We start from the raw sequence: 17,142 nt of genomic DNA on the forward strand, positions 1-17,142 counted from the left end.
ACTAGGTCACCGAGCACCGTTCACTATAGCAAAACCACTGCGACTAACGATTGTTTAGGCCTGACGAAATGAAGCTGGGCAGTATCAATGCAACTAACATTTTCACCACTCTACTCGGCCAAGTGCTTTTAAAACCTCCTCATGCTGTTCATTTCGATTGGTATAATTTGTGTTGATTGTTTTTGTAGTCATCCAGCGACACACAAATTATTCTTCTGCTTCTGCTTCTTCTAATTCTTATTTTAGGATTTTACGCTTCTGTAGCAAGCGTTTTGCCGGCTTACAGCTTAGTGTTCTGGAAGAAGAGATAAACTAGCCATATGGCTAAAAATCACTATAATAAAAACAAAAAAAAAGTGTTCTGGAAGCACATCCACAGTTATTAGTTGAGAGCTTTCTATGCCAACCAATGCATGAATTTGTATATTGTGTGGCAAGCACAACGATACTATGCCCGGAGAAGTCAAGTAAACTTCCAACCCGAAAGATTTCATCGACCGGATCGGGAATCGAAACCGCTGACTTCGGCTTGGTAAAACCAATTCTATACTGACTAGGCAATCTGAGGCTACCCGGCGACACACATAGTCAGCTGCTATAGAGTGTTTAACATTCGTGTCCACAATGGATCGAGAGATGGCGATATTGTTTTGTGAGCGATTTTTGTACAATCAAAAATATTCACTGTGGCATATCTGTTAATCTATCGCTGAACCAATAATATAAGCCACCGCTTTGCGCAAAGAACTCCATTTCTAAATGAAGAAGAGTTGTGGTTTCTCCAGTGTACTCAGTAGCAGTGCTGTAGGTACGTATTAATATGTTTAATTGTTTTCCGTGCTGAGCACCAATGCTACCGATGCCAGGGAGGCAGTTACCACACCTGGACCCTACCTATCGACCCATCAACTCATAAATCTGGGACCAACGGCTTTACTTCCCTTCCGTGAATCAGAGGCGGATCAGAGATGTCATGCCTCAGGACATCCCGGCGGCACCGACTGGGATTGAACCCAGGCCTGCTGGGGTGAGAGGTAATCACGCTTACCACTACACCACCGGCGTCACTGATTTAATGGTTGTATTGGTTCATCTTCAATCGAATGATATGAAAATTAGCAGCACTGCTCAGTAGAGCAACCTTTTCATATTATTTTTTCATATGGTCAGGATTCCTTACCATGAGCATGAGCATGATTGACCGCCCGCGGATGCTTCCGTTATTGCCGGGCGGCCGCCTCCGAATGCAGGTCAATAAAGGAATTCGTAGGAATGTGTTGACGTGACACTGACTTTGATGGAAGCCGAGAAATCCTCTATCCTTCCACGAAGAATCACACACACTACCAAAAAGTCATGTAAATGTCCGTGCCCTGAGACCGACACATGCAAGCGGCTTAAATGACTTAAGAATCAGTTAAAAGAAACGAGAAAATAAATTTCAATCAACCGTACTTTTCGTCGAGTTGCGTGTATTTCGGTTTGGGAAAACTTAATTTTACATTACATGTTTGTTTACGTTCCATAATTTACGTCAAAGATGTGTGCAGGGTTGGGTTTTCAGCAAACGATAAACTGAATTGATTTCATAACGATCCTATTACGCAAAGGAGTCACGGTCTTCTGCTCAGTAAGCAAAAACGTTTGCCACTAGGTAAATGACCTCTTTATATTACAACACACCACTTGTGATCGGGTTGTTGTTATTACCACGTATTCATATTAACAAATAAAGTGGTTAATAAATCTTGAATTTGGGCTTGAGATTAACCTCATGAGCTTCTGCTCAGTAAGCAAAATCGGTCGCTCTAAGGCCACCGAGCCCATCATATCACATCATACCTTTAACTAATCATGTTTGTATTACTTCCCCTACCCGTGTCTCCTTGAGATCGTTAAGTTGACGATGACAGGAGCACATACAGCGGTACAGGCAACAATAGCTGCAATTTCCGAACCTCTCGACTAGAGCTTACGCCAGATGGCGACTTGAGTGTGAAACAATCGATAGATACCCCTCATCATCCCTTCCCCACTCCCCTACGGGAGAGTTTGGTACAGGAGATGATCAACCTGATTCGTACCTTCCTCAAAATTGACCTTTGCTCGCTATCTACTCTCTCCATACAATTTTCACACTGCCGTACTCTTACGGAACTATCAACTTAATACTTTCATCTCCTCATCTATCGTATAAAATTACCACTTTAATTCCAATATTTGACGTTAAGCATCATACCATCTATGATTGAACTACGATAAGCAAGCGATGTGACTATAAATCTCCTTAATGTTAAAGGATCGGAGATTGATCCCACATTTTCTACTTGTAAACAAAAACGGTTGTCTAAGGCAGCCGAGTCCCACAACACAACACAACACTTATGAACAAGATGATACTATAACCATTCAAACCCGATACTGGTTCCCCTTATACCAGAATAAACCACTGTGACCGACGATCTTCCAAGCCCGGGGGCAAAATGCTACAAAAAAGCTGTTGGGCCTTCAATAAATTCTACTTTTGTTGTTTCGATTTGGTTCTTACGTAAGACGGGAACTTAACCTATAAAACCTCCACGTTTTTCAGACTGGCATCTCCCTTACATCACAGCAATCATATTACTCTTCCCGAATCGCTCCGCCCGAGTTGCGTCAGTTATGATTTTCTACAATAGTGGCCTGAGATAGATCCCAATGTATTTTCCCAGCAAGATTCAACTATGTTCCTGCACCCGGGTCCAGCATCCGTCACTCTTTACCGCCAGTATCGCTCTTCCCATTTCACAGCACTTTGACCGAGATTAAAAACAACCTTGTACATTGATTTTGTGGGGTCCACGGGGAGAACTACTAATTTTGGGTAGGATGGAGTAAAGTACGTAAGACTTGTTATCTGAGTTATCAAATTCAACTGGATATCCTTTATATAATTCATCGTAGTGGGTAACAATTAGCGGGTACAACAGTCGCAATGATCATTGCAGGTCTTCTTCTCCTTCACATTTCAAGCTTATTGCTTATCGTATATTAGCTTATTGAGTCCTCTCAACTTAGTGTTCTAGATGCATTTCCATAGTTATTAGTATAATTTTGTGGCAAGTACAACCATACTCTATGCCCAGGGAAGTCGAGAAATTTTTCAACCCGAAAAATTCGTAGACCGGACCGGAAATCGAACCCAGCCGCCTCCAGCATGGTCTTGTTTTGTAGCTGCACCATTACCGACTGAGCTAAGGGAGGCCATAATACAGGTGGCCTCCTCAAATTCCTTCAAAACTCAATTTAAAACTTCGCTGAATACGGGAACTTTCCTTATGGCCAGGACCATTAGATATAAAAAAGAACAATATGTGTGCTTACTAGAGCCACCTAGTGGGATAATTTTGCACTATTCTATAGATCCAGTCGAGTATTCTTATTCCCGGATGGTTATTTTTTTGACCGGATTCCTTTATTCGGGTTCCTAAATTCTTGAACTTCGGCAGGTGGAATGCTGCTCGGTTTTGCTATCCGTTTCAGCGGACTAATGGCGTCAAAGTAACCGAAAAATAATTCGGCCGAAAAAAACATCAGGGAATAAAGATTCCTCTCTTTAATCACCGGAAAAAAGTTTTCAAAAACGAGAATTTTTATATGATCACTTATTCTACCTTGTGGGATATGTCATTCAATTTTGTTTGTTTGTATGGCGTATCCGGTTCGTTCATAAACAGGAATAAGGGGTGATGGTAAGGATTTTTGTACTAATCCATCTCGGCTGACTGTCTCATTAATATAGCTAACCTAACCTGGAAAGTCTAAAACAACTTAAATATTTTGCAGGAGACGGTATAGTTCTTCATGGTCAAGATCACGAGATCTCATGTAAAACCGTATTAATTTGCACAGTCATGTGAGACAAAACTGAACTAGAATAAGTTCTCACTGAACATCTTTGCCGAATACAGAAACTTTATGTTTGGTTAGGATCAAAACTATCAGAATCTTGAAAAATTATCGATGCACTAGCGCCATCAAGTAGTGATCCCTGCAGTGAATTCATCTCATATTGCTTGGATACCAAAATATTAACAGTAGAACAACAAAGTAATTTCAACAGAAAATAAGCTTTTCCTGTCAGTATCATTTACACACTTAGAAAAAAAAAATCATGCAAATTTAGATACTCTGAGAGTGACATATACGAGCGCCAATTTTGACATAAATTTGAGTCATAACAGACGCGAAATATAGCAACGAACTTTTCAGTCTCGGAGCACTTAATATTTCATGACCTGTTTGTTTACGTCTCATCTTTTATGTCAAAGACGGGTTCCGTCACGTGTAAAATTATTTATTTCTAAGTGTGTAGGCAACAACATCACTGAAACGAGTCTTGTCAAGAATCGTCTTCGATATTTTTTTAAGAACAGTTGGACTGTATCCCTTAATAGGTTCACTGAAGAAGTAGGCACCAAATGACAAATCTGAAGAAAAATACATGTTTACTAATATCTATTGAAAGACGACCTCTCAAAACTTTCTAGGAAATGCCCCATCGGCATACTCATAAAAACTACTGAAGTAATCAGCTGAGCCTAACATATCTAAAAGAATAATAAAATTAGGCTTCCGTTAGCACGGTTCTCACGCACTTATCCCGATGATCCCGACGTCCCGTGCTGAGAAACAGAAAAACTTTCAGGTTGTGACCCCCGGGTTGTTTAAAAGCCCAAGAAGTTTGCCAATCATAAAATTAAATCGATTTATGATTTAGCGTGCGGCGGTGAAATTTATGACTTTTACACCTTCGCCTGTCGCGAAGTGCGCGGTGTGCGAGTGTGTCTTCGCTGTCGTTTGATTGTTAACCTGTAGGAAAGGATTCATTCCCCGGCCATCTCGTCGCTCTGTGCCTGTTTCCTGTTAGGTAAAGATGAGTGTGACCTCAGCGCACTCGGCGTAGTCACACGCCCGATGAACGAGTCTCACATGGAGCGCGAGAGGGCGCGCGCTCGGAACATGATTGATCCTCGACCGGCCTGTGTAGACACATGTGACCCTGAAATTTACACGCTTTCCTGCGGTTATGGGGATGGATCTTCTCCAGCTAATGTGTTAATCACATTAGAGATTGGATCTGTTGTTGGTTGGTCGTGTCGGTTTTCGAATAGATTTCTTGGCGGAGCGCAATTTTCGCAACTCATCGGCTTCCTTCGGAGTCCCGGGTTTGAGAGGCTTGGCGAGGGGTGGTCTACAGACACCACCTTTTTGGGGTCCATTGTGTACATGTCAAAATATTTTTTCAATTTGTGGATTGCCTTCGGAGGGAACAGTGAGACAGAGAGAGTGAGGCGGCTCGCGGTTTTGCGATATGAGCTCATGGTTTGTGTAGATAATAGGGTTCCATATAACATTAGCCATATAATCAGGCGAAGAGTTTGAGAGTGGGCAAGATAAACAACCCTAGGCTGAAACGCTTTGAGAAGAAACCCAAGTGTGAAGCCGTTTTGTGGCTTGAGGTTATCTCACGCTGCTAATCAGCCGAAGAGTCTCAGCGGGCACGTGAAGACTCTGGATGGTGGTGTGGATGATGCTGATGGTGATGATGATGGCATAAGTTTTGCTTTCAACTTTGTATTGAATCCAGTTGGAGCCACAAGCCGAGGCAGTGAGGTTAGGATGAATTAGGGTTATCTCCGGGTTAGCATCGGCGTTCTCCCGCTCAATCCAGGAGGTGTGAAACGAGCTCAGCTCGTAAATATTGAATAAATCATTAATAATTAACTAATCGCGCAATATTTACACTTCATTCTGGGGGTTGATTAATGGTGTACACCCGCGCCGCCGTTCGTAACCCGAGTTGATTGAGGCCTGGGGGTATGAATTCGAAAGAAATGTTTCAGACTTCAACGGGAGGTTGATTCGGAATCACAGATAAGCCAAATCTTACCCCTGCTGGCTGTGGTGTAGGGTAACCATCGTTTACTCAACCTTTACATTTGAATAGTGATCTACATTGAAAGTTTTCCTAAAAAATTCCCTTTTCAACTGTGAAACTTTCTCAACCTTGTTGAGTGACAATCAATTGCTCGTAAAAAAAACGAAGCGAATATCTTCTCGATACGATCGCATGGTAGCTACCTTCCTCTAATTTTTCTCCTCGAACCATTCGACCAAAGCGTGCTCTGTGTGTGGTCCGACAACTGCGTTCCAAAGATCAACGATCAATTTTCGAACTCCGATGATCAGATATTAACACCTTTTTACCAAACCGTTCTCATCCCGGCGGCGCGCGGTTGCCTTCCTGGTCCGATCGTACGAGCCAATTGGATTGGGAGATTTGCGCGCGAGCCCAATTTTCCGACACGAAACCCCGAATCAGGTGGAAGGCCATCACCATCAGCCAGGAGGAATTTTACGATCACATTTTTATGTCCCCCGGAGAAACTTTTACCGTTCCTCGATCCGAGATTGGAATCGATTCGGGGGGGAAAAGCAAACCAAGAAGCGTTTTACGAGCATCATTTGCTTATCGATCCGCTGCATCTCGTAAAGCTTCTTCGTTTCGATTTGTTTTTTTTTTTCGCCTTTTACTGACATCTCTAGGTTGATTCGGAATCTGGGGAAATGCTGTCTCTTTTGGGATGGTAATCAAATGGAAATTTAATGCTTCACGACTTGCGACGACTGGTCGTTCCGGCGAAAATATGCAAAAAGCGCGCAACAAGAGGAAACCGCAAAGGAGAGCGGCTATCGTAAATTATGAATTGATTGATTCTGTCGTCGCGACAAAGTATGTGTACGAGGACCACTGGGGAATGGTTTATGGAAGTCTTGGAATGAAATGAGTTATCGATACTTCTAAGGGTTGAATTATTGCTGTTTTTCGAAGCCTTCTGTCTAATCCTAATTTACGATTCAGTCTATTCTTTAACATCCACATAGAATAGACGGTAGTCTGGCTTTACATTTAAAGTTTTGGTCTATTATGAAAGTTGTCATTTATCTCGGACTAATCCATCGCAAATGACAAATTTAATTTGAAGGAGCCCTGATAAAAATCTTGCTGAAAAAATTAACGTGAAAATTGATGAAACTTAAGGCGTGCAGGGTTCACTTTTCTCAGGATCCTGGACATCATATAATTTAAGACTTTCACGTACTTGGTAATGTGTGCATGTGCCCAGAAGTGGTAAATGCATATGTTTACTGCAAAAATGTCACCATATAAATTGTATGGAGGAAATTTATGTCATGATTGACATTTACCACTTCTGTATGTTCCTCCACTTGGTGTTATTCTCTTAACTCCATGATCATGAAAATAAATTGAAAAGTTTATTTAATATTCTGAATCTTTTTATTGCTAATATGATTCGAATTCTAAAAATACTTCAAATTATAAGACTGAGTTTAAAAAAATTGGACAAAATGTAAAAATCTTAATATGCAAGAATTAAACGTAGTTTATGGATCGAAAACAGTTTTCAAGATTCAGGGATTTTTATTATATATGTATCAATTTGCATCAATCCAATTTGTACACCGTTTGAAAAATTCATGTAAATTTCTGCGAGATATGGCGCACATAAAATTAACGCTAGATTTGGCATAAATTTAGGCGATATTTTGTGTAAATTTAAGCGCAATATCGCATAAATTTGCAATATTGTATGCAAGCTTGTAAACGATTTCGCTGTTTATGCCTGGTATAGCTCAAAATTAAACGAAGGGAGATTTTACGCGATAGTTGAAGTTCAGAATTTTTTTCTGTGTACTTCGATACTTATACCAGAGCAACTAAAAATCTTACCCAATCCGACAACAACATTACATTGACCTATCATTGACCCGACATGTACCATACATTCATCTAACACGCATTCAGCACTACTGGGTTGACATCGGCTTTAAGTTGGCCCAAAACGGATTTAAAATCGGGATGACATTTTCAATCGGAACCCTTTAAATTGTCTATGATCAATTAATCAATCAATAAAAGATAATGTTCGTTTGAAAAGGTGTATCTTCAAATTAAATACCCAGGACCATTTGAACAATTGAAAAGATTCGCCTTCAGATGAGCGACACAACATTTAGCAACACTGACTTAGACTAACTCACTCTGTGACATTGTAATATTTCCAAATAGAATCTTCTTGTAGATTGCGAGATTGAAAACAAACTAGCAATACTCTTAGGAAAACTTTAACAACATTTCGAGGTTTCCAAGAATGTATAAAAAGGTCACGACTTAAGCTCAATTAAGTGTTGAAACGGGAAAATGTAACTAAGGATTTAAGGACCATTTATTTAGCAGACATTCAAGACATTCCTAAACGTGGTAAAATGTTACTGGATCACCTTTTTTTTTGTCCGGGCTCACATTTAATTTCGGATTCTGAAAATGTACCAAACTTTTACTAGAGACTCGACATTGCAGTCTGGTTGTAAAAATATTGTATTAGCTTTGTATTTGCATAGCACATTTATCAATTCATCATAGGAAACGAACAATCGGCAAGGCCTTCTAAATGCACTGCCACAGTTATCAATTGAGAGCTTTCTATGCCAATACCAATGCATGAATTTGTATATTGTGTGGCAAGCACAATGATACTCTATGCCCAGGGAAGTCAAGACAATTTCCACCCGAAGATTCCCTCGACCGGACCGGGAATCAAACCCACCGCCTCCGGCTTGGTAATACCGTGCCGGTACTGAGTAGGTTATGAGGCCCCACTCATGGCTTTTACCCAACCAATAACTTATGCTGAGTAACATGAACATCGAAAGCACATTTTCAACGCAAGCTAGAAGCTGTATTTATCGATTTATTCGAAGCATTTATACATCTTCCTACAGTTTTCCTTATTTTTATGGAACTGCTCTGAAGATATCTGATCGTCCTTGAAGTAATCGGAACTTCCCTGAATGGAATATAGGGATCGCAATCGATCATTCAATCAAGCAAAAGAATATCAACATCGGACAGATGAAACAATCCCCCATTTATTGGTAATAGTGATTTGTATGATTGAATTGTCAATTTAGAGATATCGACAATGGAAGCCAAAAGTGGCAGTTACGTTATATCGAGGTATACCTGTAATGAAACTTCCTAAAAATTTCCAAGCTCTTCAGAAGTTCTAGGTTCTTTGATCTGTCTTAATGCTCTCGGAGCATGCCTCAAGTGTTCTGAATTCTCCTGAAGTTCTTGGAACTGACCTGGAATACATGGAACTGTCCTAAAAATCTATTAAACTTTTGCTTCTTTGAAGCTACCGAATTTTCAATGAAGTTTTCTTAAGTTCTCTGCAGATCTTTTGTCTACTTTGAAGTTTCCGGAACTTACGCTTACGCTTAAAACTATCCTGAAAGTCTGGACCTTCCAGCAGTTCTTGGATCTTCCCTGAAATTTGCCCATAAGATCTCTGTAATTCCCCAATGATCTCTAGACCTAGCTTCTCTAAGATACTTCGAATCCACAATTTTCGTAAAGTTCTCTCTATATTTCTGAAGTTCTCTTGACTTTCCTGAAGTTCTCTGGATATTCCTGAAGTTCTCAAAGCTTTTTAAAAGTGTCTGCAGTTTTCTTGAAGCAAATGGAACCGCCTTGAAGTTCTTTAAACTCCCCTGAAGTTTCCAAAATAATCCAGAATTTTTCCAGAACCCTTATGTTCCCGCCGTTTGTGTATGAAAGTTTTTTTTTTAATTCTTTACCATCCCACCCCCCCCCCCCTCCTCCTGCGTAGACAATTGTCCATACATTTTTATAATTTGTATTCGCCGTGTATAATAGTCAACCCCGCCTCCTTAAACTGTCTACGTAGTTTATGAACAGTCCCTTTTCAACATTTCTTTTAATTCCTCAGAACTTCTTCAAAGTTCCAACAATTTATGCGAAGCTAATTGGACTTTAATTAATTAATTTATCGCTCAATATCTCTAATTTTTCTTTAAGTTCACACTGATCTGTCAATTCCTAAAGATTCTAAACCTACCTGAAGTTCGCTGGATGTCCGTGAACTTCTTGGAATTTCTGTTATGTTTATAACAGTTCACTACACTTTCCTGAAGTCTAATAAACTATACTTTAATTTTCCGAACTTCTTGGACGTTGCAGATATTCTCCTGAAATTAATGAAACGGCCCTAAAGTTCTTCAAATTTACCTGAAGTTCTCGGAATATCTCTGCAGTTCTCACTATTTTCCTATTGTTCATAGAACTGTCACGAAATTTTTAGAACTTTAAACTTATAACTGAAATTTTGGCACCAACTTTAAAGTTCTAGCAATCTTCCTGAAGTCAATGGAACTGCCCTGAAGCTCTTTGATATTCGATTAAGTAATTTTTTTTTTTGATAAATCTATGGGACCGTATTGCTATTGGAACTTATCCTTCAAATTGCATATTTAAATGTTCCCGTAGTTCTAGAAGTTCTTAATGGAACTTCCTTGAAGTGATTCACCTTAAAAATTTCCGCAATTTTTTCTGAAGGCAAAAAGCTAAAATATGTTAAATGTGTGGACTATGTTTTCTCATGTAATTAAACTTCTGTTTTTCTGTTGATTTTCAAATGTTAGTTTTTATCAATAGGGTCGGAGCAGACGACATTTCGATAAGAAGTGACGTATTCGTGTTACGATATATTAAAAAATGTCAAATACGGCATTTTCAAGAAAAAAAATTAAGATCGAAAATGGCTGGCCCATAATAAAAAATTATGCAATTGGAGAAGCTCGAGTCAAAAATGTTTTCTTTTTGCTTTGACCTGGAACTGCTAAAAATATGTATCTTCTTTGTTTTTAAACATGAGCAGTTCTCGTGAGACCCAAAGATAACAGTATATCTATCAAGATTCATCTCTTAGATAGAAGCCAAATATTTACTTTGAAAAAATAATAAAATTTAACCAAATTAACATCTGAAAACATTTATAGTTTAAGATTATTCATAGCAGATTTTTCCTGCTTGGAAACCTGAACGTGGCATATTGCAGCAATGATGTTTGAAATCTTGAATTTATGCGTCTAACACACATCAGATTTTGATTTATTTTTTGCATGACGTTTTTCGACCAAAAAAGCTATAATTACATCAATTTTCTACTGCCGGCGCCGGTGGTGTAGTGGTAAGCGTGACTGCTTTCTAACACCCCGATGGGTCTGGGTTCAATCCCAGCCGAGGTCGGTGGGATTTTTCTGAGGCAGAAAAATCTCTGGTCACGTTTTCCTTCGGAAGGGAAGTAAAGCCGTTGGTCCCGGCCCATGTGTGTTGAATGGGTGCGATATCCTACGCAGGTGTGGAAGCTGTCTTCCTGCACATTCGATTGCCGTCAATGGATGGCAATCGATGTCCGTCGGTGATTGGCACTAGATTGCGGAACAGAGACCGACGTTAAATAAAGGAAAGAAGATCAATATTCTACTGATTTTGGTAGAACTTCCATCGATCTGCAATATTTCCTAGTTTGTTTTGTCATAACACTACACCTACTATGTGACGAAATAGTGTCATATTTTAAACGCTTATAACTTGACCATTTATGGATGGATTGAACTTCTTATCACACACTTGATTCAAATTTGATGTAAGATTCGTTTCGCCATTTTAATTTTGATTCTAATGGCTTGCTTAAGTCAACATCCCGACTAGACGGAAGCTTGTTGTCTTCAGGTTGTTCAAATTAACAAGACCTATTATAGAGTGGACCGCCCAGTTCAAAATGTTCACACCAGATGGTACGAGTGAGTATTTGATAGCTGAACTAGATCGAAGATTGCTATTTTTGGCAAATTTATTCAGATGTACAAGAACTATTGGATGATGCACAGTTTAGTTCAGAATTCGTTCACCAGAAGTGGTGGTAGGAGTACTGGATCTTAACATTTTTCCCTTAATGAGATATACCGAGCTGTGATCCGATGCATGAAAACTGAAGATCGGAAAATATGAAGTGTATAAGTGAGAACAATTAATTATTAGGAGAAAAAAAAAGGTGCCGACTGAACCACGAAAACGTTGCGATTATCAGCCCTGTGCTTTTTCCACTGCTCTTTCCATGCTTAGGAAAATAAGAAGCGCTCATAGTACGATAATTTGATTTCGCATGCTTTTTCTGCTGAACGGAAATTGGAGAGAATCGAAGTGTGTGCGTCGTTCTACAATGTTATAAATAAAAAGCTTGGTGGTATAGTCGAAAGCGTAGACAGAACACGAAATAAAAAAGATAAAAAATCATTGCATCGTCTGCATGGACAACATATAACATTCTCTGCGATATTCGCTGCGGAGGATGATAGAAAATGCAACTAACATTGAATGTAATAAATTTTAGGTTTACGTGAACTAATGGCGTTTGCTCTAATGATATTCAACGTATTAACCCATCACCGATTGGCACAACATCAAAGATTTAAGGACTCGACAAAGTGTTCAGCAACCGAAAAGAATTGTTAAAATCCAGAGCTTAGTCAATTCATTAAGGATTCAATAAGTGTGTCTTACCCGGGAAATCTTAGTTGGCATAAACAATGAAATTGTTTATAAGTCTGTCCCCAACATTGCTGATTTATGCGATATTACGCTTAAAGTTAGATGAAATAACATGATTTTTTCATTGGTGATTACATACGAGTATCCCAAGTGCCACATTTGCCAATCTGCATGTATAGCCACAACTAAGTTTGGTTCCCAAATTTCACACAACCTGGCAACCTGCTGCCAATTCGTCACAACTAACTGGCAACCCTTCACCGCAGTACCTTAGGGTCTTAATTTTAACAGGCACCACAAGCTGCCAACCAGGTGGGGGCCTAAGTGTAAGAGAAGCGGCCCGAAAGCAGGCAGAACGAACCAAAACACGTATAGAGAAAGGTTACAAGAGTAACACAAATATTTATTATTGAATAAATGAAAATGACAAAAACTCCCGCTGCGCCGGCTCAAGTGGGACATAATAAGTTTTGCTTTCGTTCACAAGCAGAGCCCAAGCAACAACGGTGAGCCTCTCGAAGATCCTCCACAACATACCAGCACACCTACCTTCCTTCCACGAGCCAGAGCAGCAGATCTGTCTTCTATACACCTTTTTTTGTGGGTCACGACACTCGTGAACTCGTAGAGTTTGGGAAATTGCGTTTTTGTGTGCAATTTATAAATTTAACACCTTGAGCTGCTGCCGCTCTGATGCTCCTGACGGCGAGTGTTTGCCGCTCGAACATTCGAATGACTGCTGCTTCCTCACCGTTCGATTGGACCAACGGTCACTTTTTCTACTGCTTTCATTTCTTTATGAAATACGTCCAAAAGCAATAAATCTCAGGGGTGTATATTTGTTAGAGCCGGGGAAAAAAGAACATCATTACTGACCAATATGCTACACCTTTTTGCTGCGCTCTCTGTGCAGGCGAAAGGACAATAAACTCGATCGTTTGTAAATTGGAAATACACAAAGCGTGACAGCAACTGTCGAGCATAAATATTGTCTGCCACACGGCCTTACCGTTCACAGACTCTCGAAACGGGGCATTTTCCCGGTTCTAGAGAGCTAATATATGGCTATTGTTGTGATGCGTGCTTAGGCGAGAAAAAAGGATCGTTTAGAAGCAAATGAGACATTTTTACGATTCTCTTTTGTTCTCACCGGTGTGATTGTTTGCTCGGCTTTTCACTGTTTTGACATTGCGCCTCTGTTTGAATTGGTTCCATATCCAACCTTAACTATCGACCCACTTCCTAATGTTTGATATGGTAAACATTTTGATACCTTATATCAAATCCAAAAGAGGCAACTTGATGACCTATGGCTCCATCAAGCTGATACCACTCACTCATCAGCGATCTCCTAATACAGACAGAGTGAGTTGATGCTAGAGCGGCTCACGCGCGCACGCGATAATCGAAAAAGCATTCAAAAATTCCCCTCTTCCCCCACAGCCCAACACCCGACTGAAGTGGATAATAAATTAGGTGTTTACCTTGTGTTCTGTTGTCGGATCTCCACGGTTGGCTTCTCTCTTCTTCCTTCTACTACCGCTTGCAGGTTCATCGAAGTCCTATATAGGTTTGGTCGTCGTCGTTGATGATGGTGTTCTGTTCACCAATCTCTTCAGAAAGGCGATCTTTTCCGTTGTTGTTGTTGTTGTTATTATTCTTTTCGCGCTCTTTGAAAAGTAACGCGTTTTTATGGCTTTAATCATCGGTGATTTCTTCCCGTCGTCGTCCTCCACCACCATGCTCGAACTGACAGCTCAGCACCTTTCTTCTCCTTCCTGATGGCATGCCGATCGCACAGACAGTACGGCTGCTTACTACTTCTGCTGCTGAGCCTAAGCCTGACGACGGTGTCTGTCGCCCGGAAGGTGTGCGGGGAAGAGAAATATAAAGATTCTTGTTAATGCTGTTTATAACAACAAAACATAACAAACTACAAAGAAGTGAATTTAAGAGTTCATAAATCACTACAAATTATAAAAGCTGCGCTAAACAAATTGATCACTTTTACAACGTTGCTTGCTGGTTTTGCCATTTGTTCGGCACCAGAGCACTACTGACGATCAGCGAGATGATCCGTTTTTATTTCTTTCTGGTCGTTTGTTATACGGGTGATGTGAGTGATCATTTGATGTCAGAATTGGGGACAGTTTTTGCTAGGAGGTTTTTTAATGGATTAAAATCATCTAGGAATGGAATTAGAAATGTTGAACTACAAATATTTGAAATTTTAGGATGATATGTAGGGTATACGTCCCTAACCTCGGTCTAATATGCAGCCATCGATTACGTTTTTAATCATAACTCATCAATGAATTTACCTGCAAACGATATTCTACTGCTAAATGGTATGCTTAGATATGCTTATCATGTCGTTTGCTATCAGAAACCACGAAAAGTTGAAAAACTTACTTTTTTTAAGACAATAACTCACGAGGGAAATGTATGTAATATGGGTCTATTGTCCCCAAATTGGGTCTATTTATGGATGCAACTTCGTCCTATCTTGTTTGATCCTCAAAAAAACGCTCTTGGTAACGTTTTCTGATGTATTTTTTTTTATCACTATCACTGTTAACTTAATGCTCTTCATTCCTCAAAACATTTCTTAGAGAAAATTTTACGAAAACTACATTAAATCACTCAATTTAAAAATTAAAAATTAAAAATTTCGCTTATCGTCTTTTGACCGCAGAATATCTAAATCAGAACATTGTGATGTTCATTATACAGGTTTGGCAGAAAAAATCTCCCTTCCTGTTCGTTCCTTATCATCCAAATGCAAAACAACATTGTTGACGTTACTCTTATTGCTATATGCTGTCAAATGAATTTCATGGGCCATAGTTAGGAACATAGAAAAGAAATGTGTCCCTAAAGTTGGGTCCATGTTTTACTTGTGAAAACGTTGTTAAACAATTAAAATAAACATAAAATATTCAAACAGCAACTGTAAGTTTTACGTCTAGTGTGTATTATCAGGTAATTCCAATCAATAAATGCCATAATCAGGCCATTTGATGATCGTCAGTCAACCTTCCCATCTTAACCTTATAAGTCATGGCGGCTAAAAACTCCGAACATTGTGATATTCTCAACCAGTTTTATTACTTACGAGAGCTGAAAATGTATTGAAATGTTGTGATATAAATTGATTTGTGTGTGGTACACATTTATCAACCATCAGTGATCAATATTTTCCTTATTTTTTGTGTAATATTCCTTAATTAATTATTTATTTGCGTGATAGGCCGAATGAAAGGACTAGACCCACATTACATACCGTAACCCTACATGCATAAGGACTGTTTCTTTTATAAAACAGGCATCGAAAAAAGTCCGTAACTTTTTCATGTTATGTTGTATTTGTATTGTTTATTCTAGACATGTGAAGATTATGGTCCAAACAAAGTAGTACTACGAGATTATTTTTGCTGCTCAATTCAATAATATATTAATAACAAAATAAATGGTTTAGAAATAAATCTCCAAAAATGAACAATTCATTCCTCAATTATTATTTTTTTTAAATTGGGTGGTCAAAGAATAAATCCAAAAATTAAGATTAAATTATAAAGATTAAGTTATAAAATCAGTTCCTTTATTTTTCATAATTAGGTTCAAATCATGTGCACCCAATTTTCGGAAACTTACTAATGTTAGTCATGGCAAAACAACTTAAGAAATCAAGGTGAACCTGAAATCACAAATCTTTATCTTACAGAACTATGACAGACAAGTGGCTTTCAACTAAATCTTTTGTAAGATAAACTAATTTTTATCTGTGCACAATTAAAAATCTTTAAAATAGCCATCGTTTCAATTGAATAAATGGAATGTCAATTCGATTGTTTTATTGTAGCATATTAAACTCCAAATAGAATGGACAAAACTACATATATACAACATATAGTTATAGTTATAGTTTTCATAACTTTCATTATTCTTTGTCCTCTTTTCTTTCGAAGAATATTGCATAGATATCTTGAGATATTCACCAATATTTTTGATTTCGTTCGAATTATACAAAAAAAAAAAAACATGTATGCATTCTGAATCACTTTTATTTCTAGCCGAGATGGCAATTTACACTGAAAACGAATCTTACTCAGAGAGTGAGTCACTTTTACCAATTCGTATGGAGAAATTCAAGAATTCAACTTTCCCAATCACTGTTTGAATTCTAAAAGAGAAATTGTTCAGAACACTCTTGTAATTCTACTGAACCGTACCGATCGGGACCACTAATCAAAACGCTCGCACTTCGTTAAGCATGAGCAAACATTTCAACTCTTCTTCCAATCAGAGTGCCCTCCCACCCTCAACAGACACCCCCCCCCCCTCCACCCGCACCAGAATCCAACCACACAGCTGGAATTCAAAAATTCCAACTTACATGTTCACTTCACACAGCGCGGAGAACGCGCGTTGAACATTCCAAGCGTTCCAAACAGGCAGCCAGCCCAGCAACATTCATTCTGGCATTCGGTGGAGCTCTTCTGTGCTCCAAGTTTTGCCTTATCTCGGGCGCGCGCGTTCACCAAGAGCCGTGTAGGTATAAAGTACACTTGAATTGGAAATCACAAATGAAAAATGGTGGTGTAAATGTTCTTTTGTTATTGCCGAGTTGCAGACAAAAAAAAAATCATCCCGTACCTACA

General features: G+C 39.1%; 1 protein-coding gene across 1 annotated transcript in view; it reads left to right on the plus strand.

Annotated features, from left to right (window-relative positions):
* The first annotated feature begins 759 nt into the window (after positions 1-759).
* LOC135714863 (steroid receptor seven-up, isoforms B/C-like) overlaps positions 760-17,142 on the plus strand; it is a 57,024-nt gene continuing 40,641 nt past the window's right edge. Inside the window, exon 1 of the mRNA XM_065238276.1 lies at positions 760-808. Coding sequence (XP_065094348.1) covers positions 760-808 — 49 coding nt within the window. The remainder of the gene's footprint in view (positions 809-17,142) is intronic.

The sequence above is a fragment of the Ochlerotatus camptorhynchus genome, unplaced genomic scaffold, assembly GCF_037179485.1.
Source record: "Ochlerotatus camptorhynchus isolate MF236.1 unplaced genomic scaffold, CSIRO-AGI_Acam_v1.1 ptg000743l, whole genome shotgun sequence".
In the NCBI taxonomy this organism is placed as follows: Eukaryota; Metazoa; Arthropoda; class Insecta; order Diptera; family Culicidae; genus Ochlerotatus; species Ochlerotatus camptorhynchus.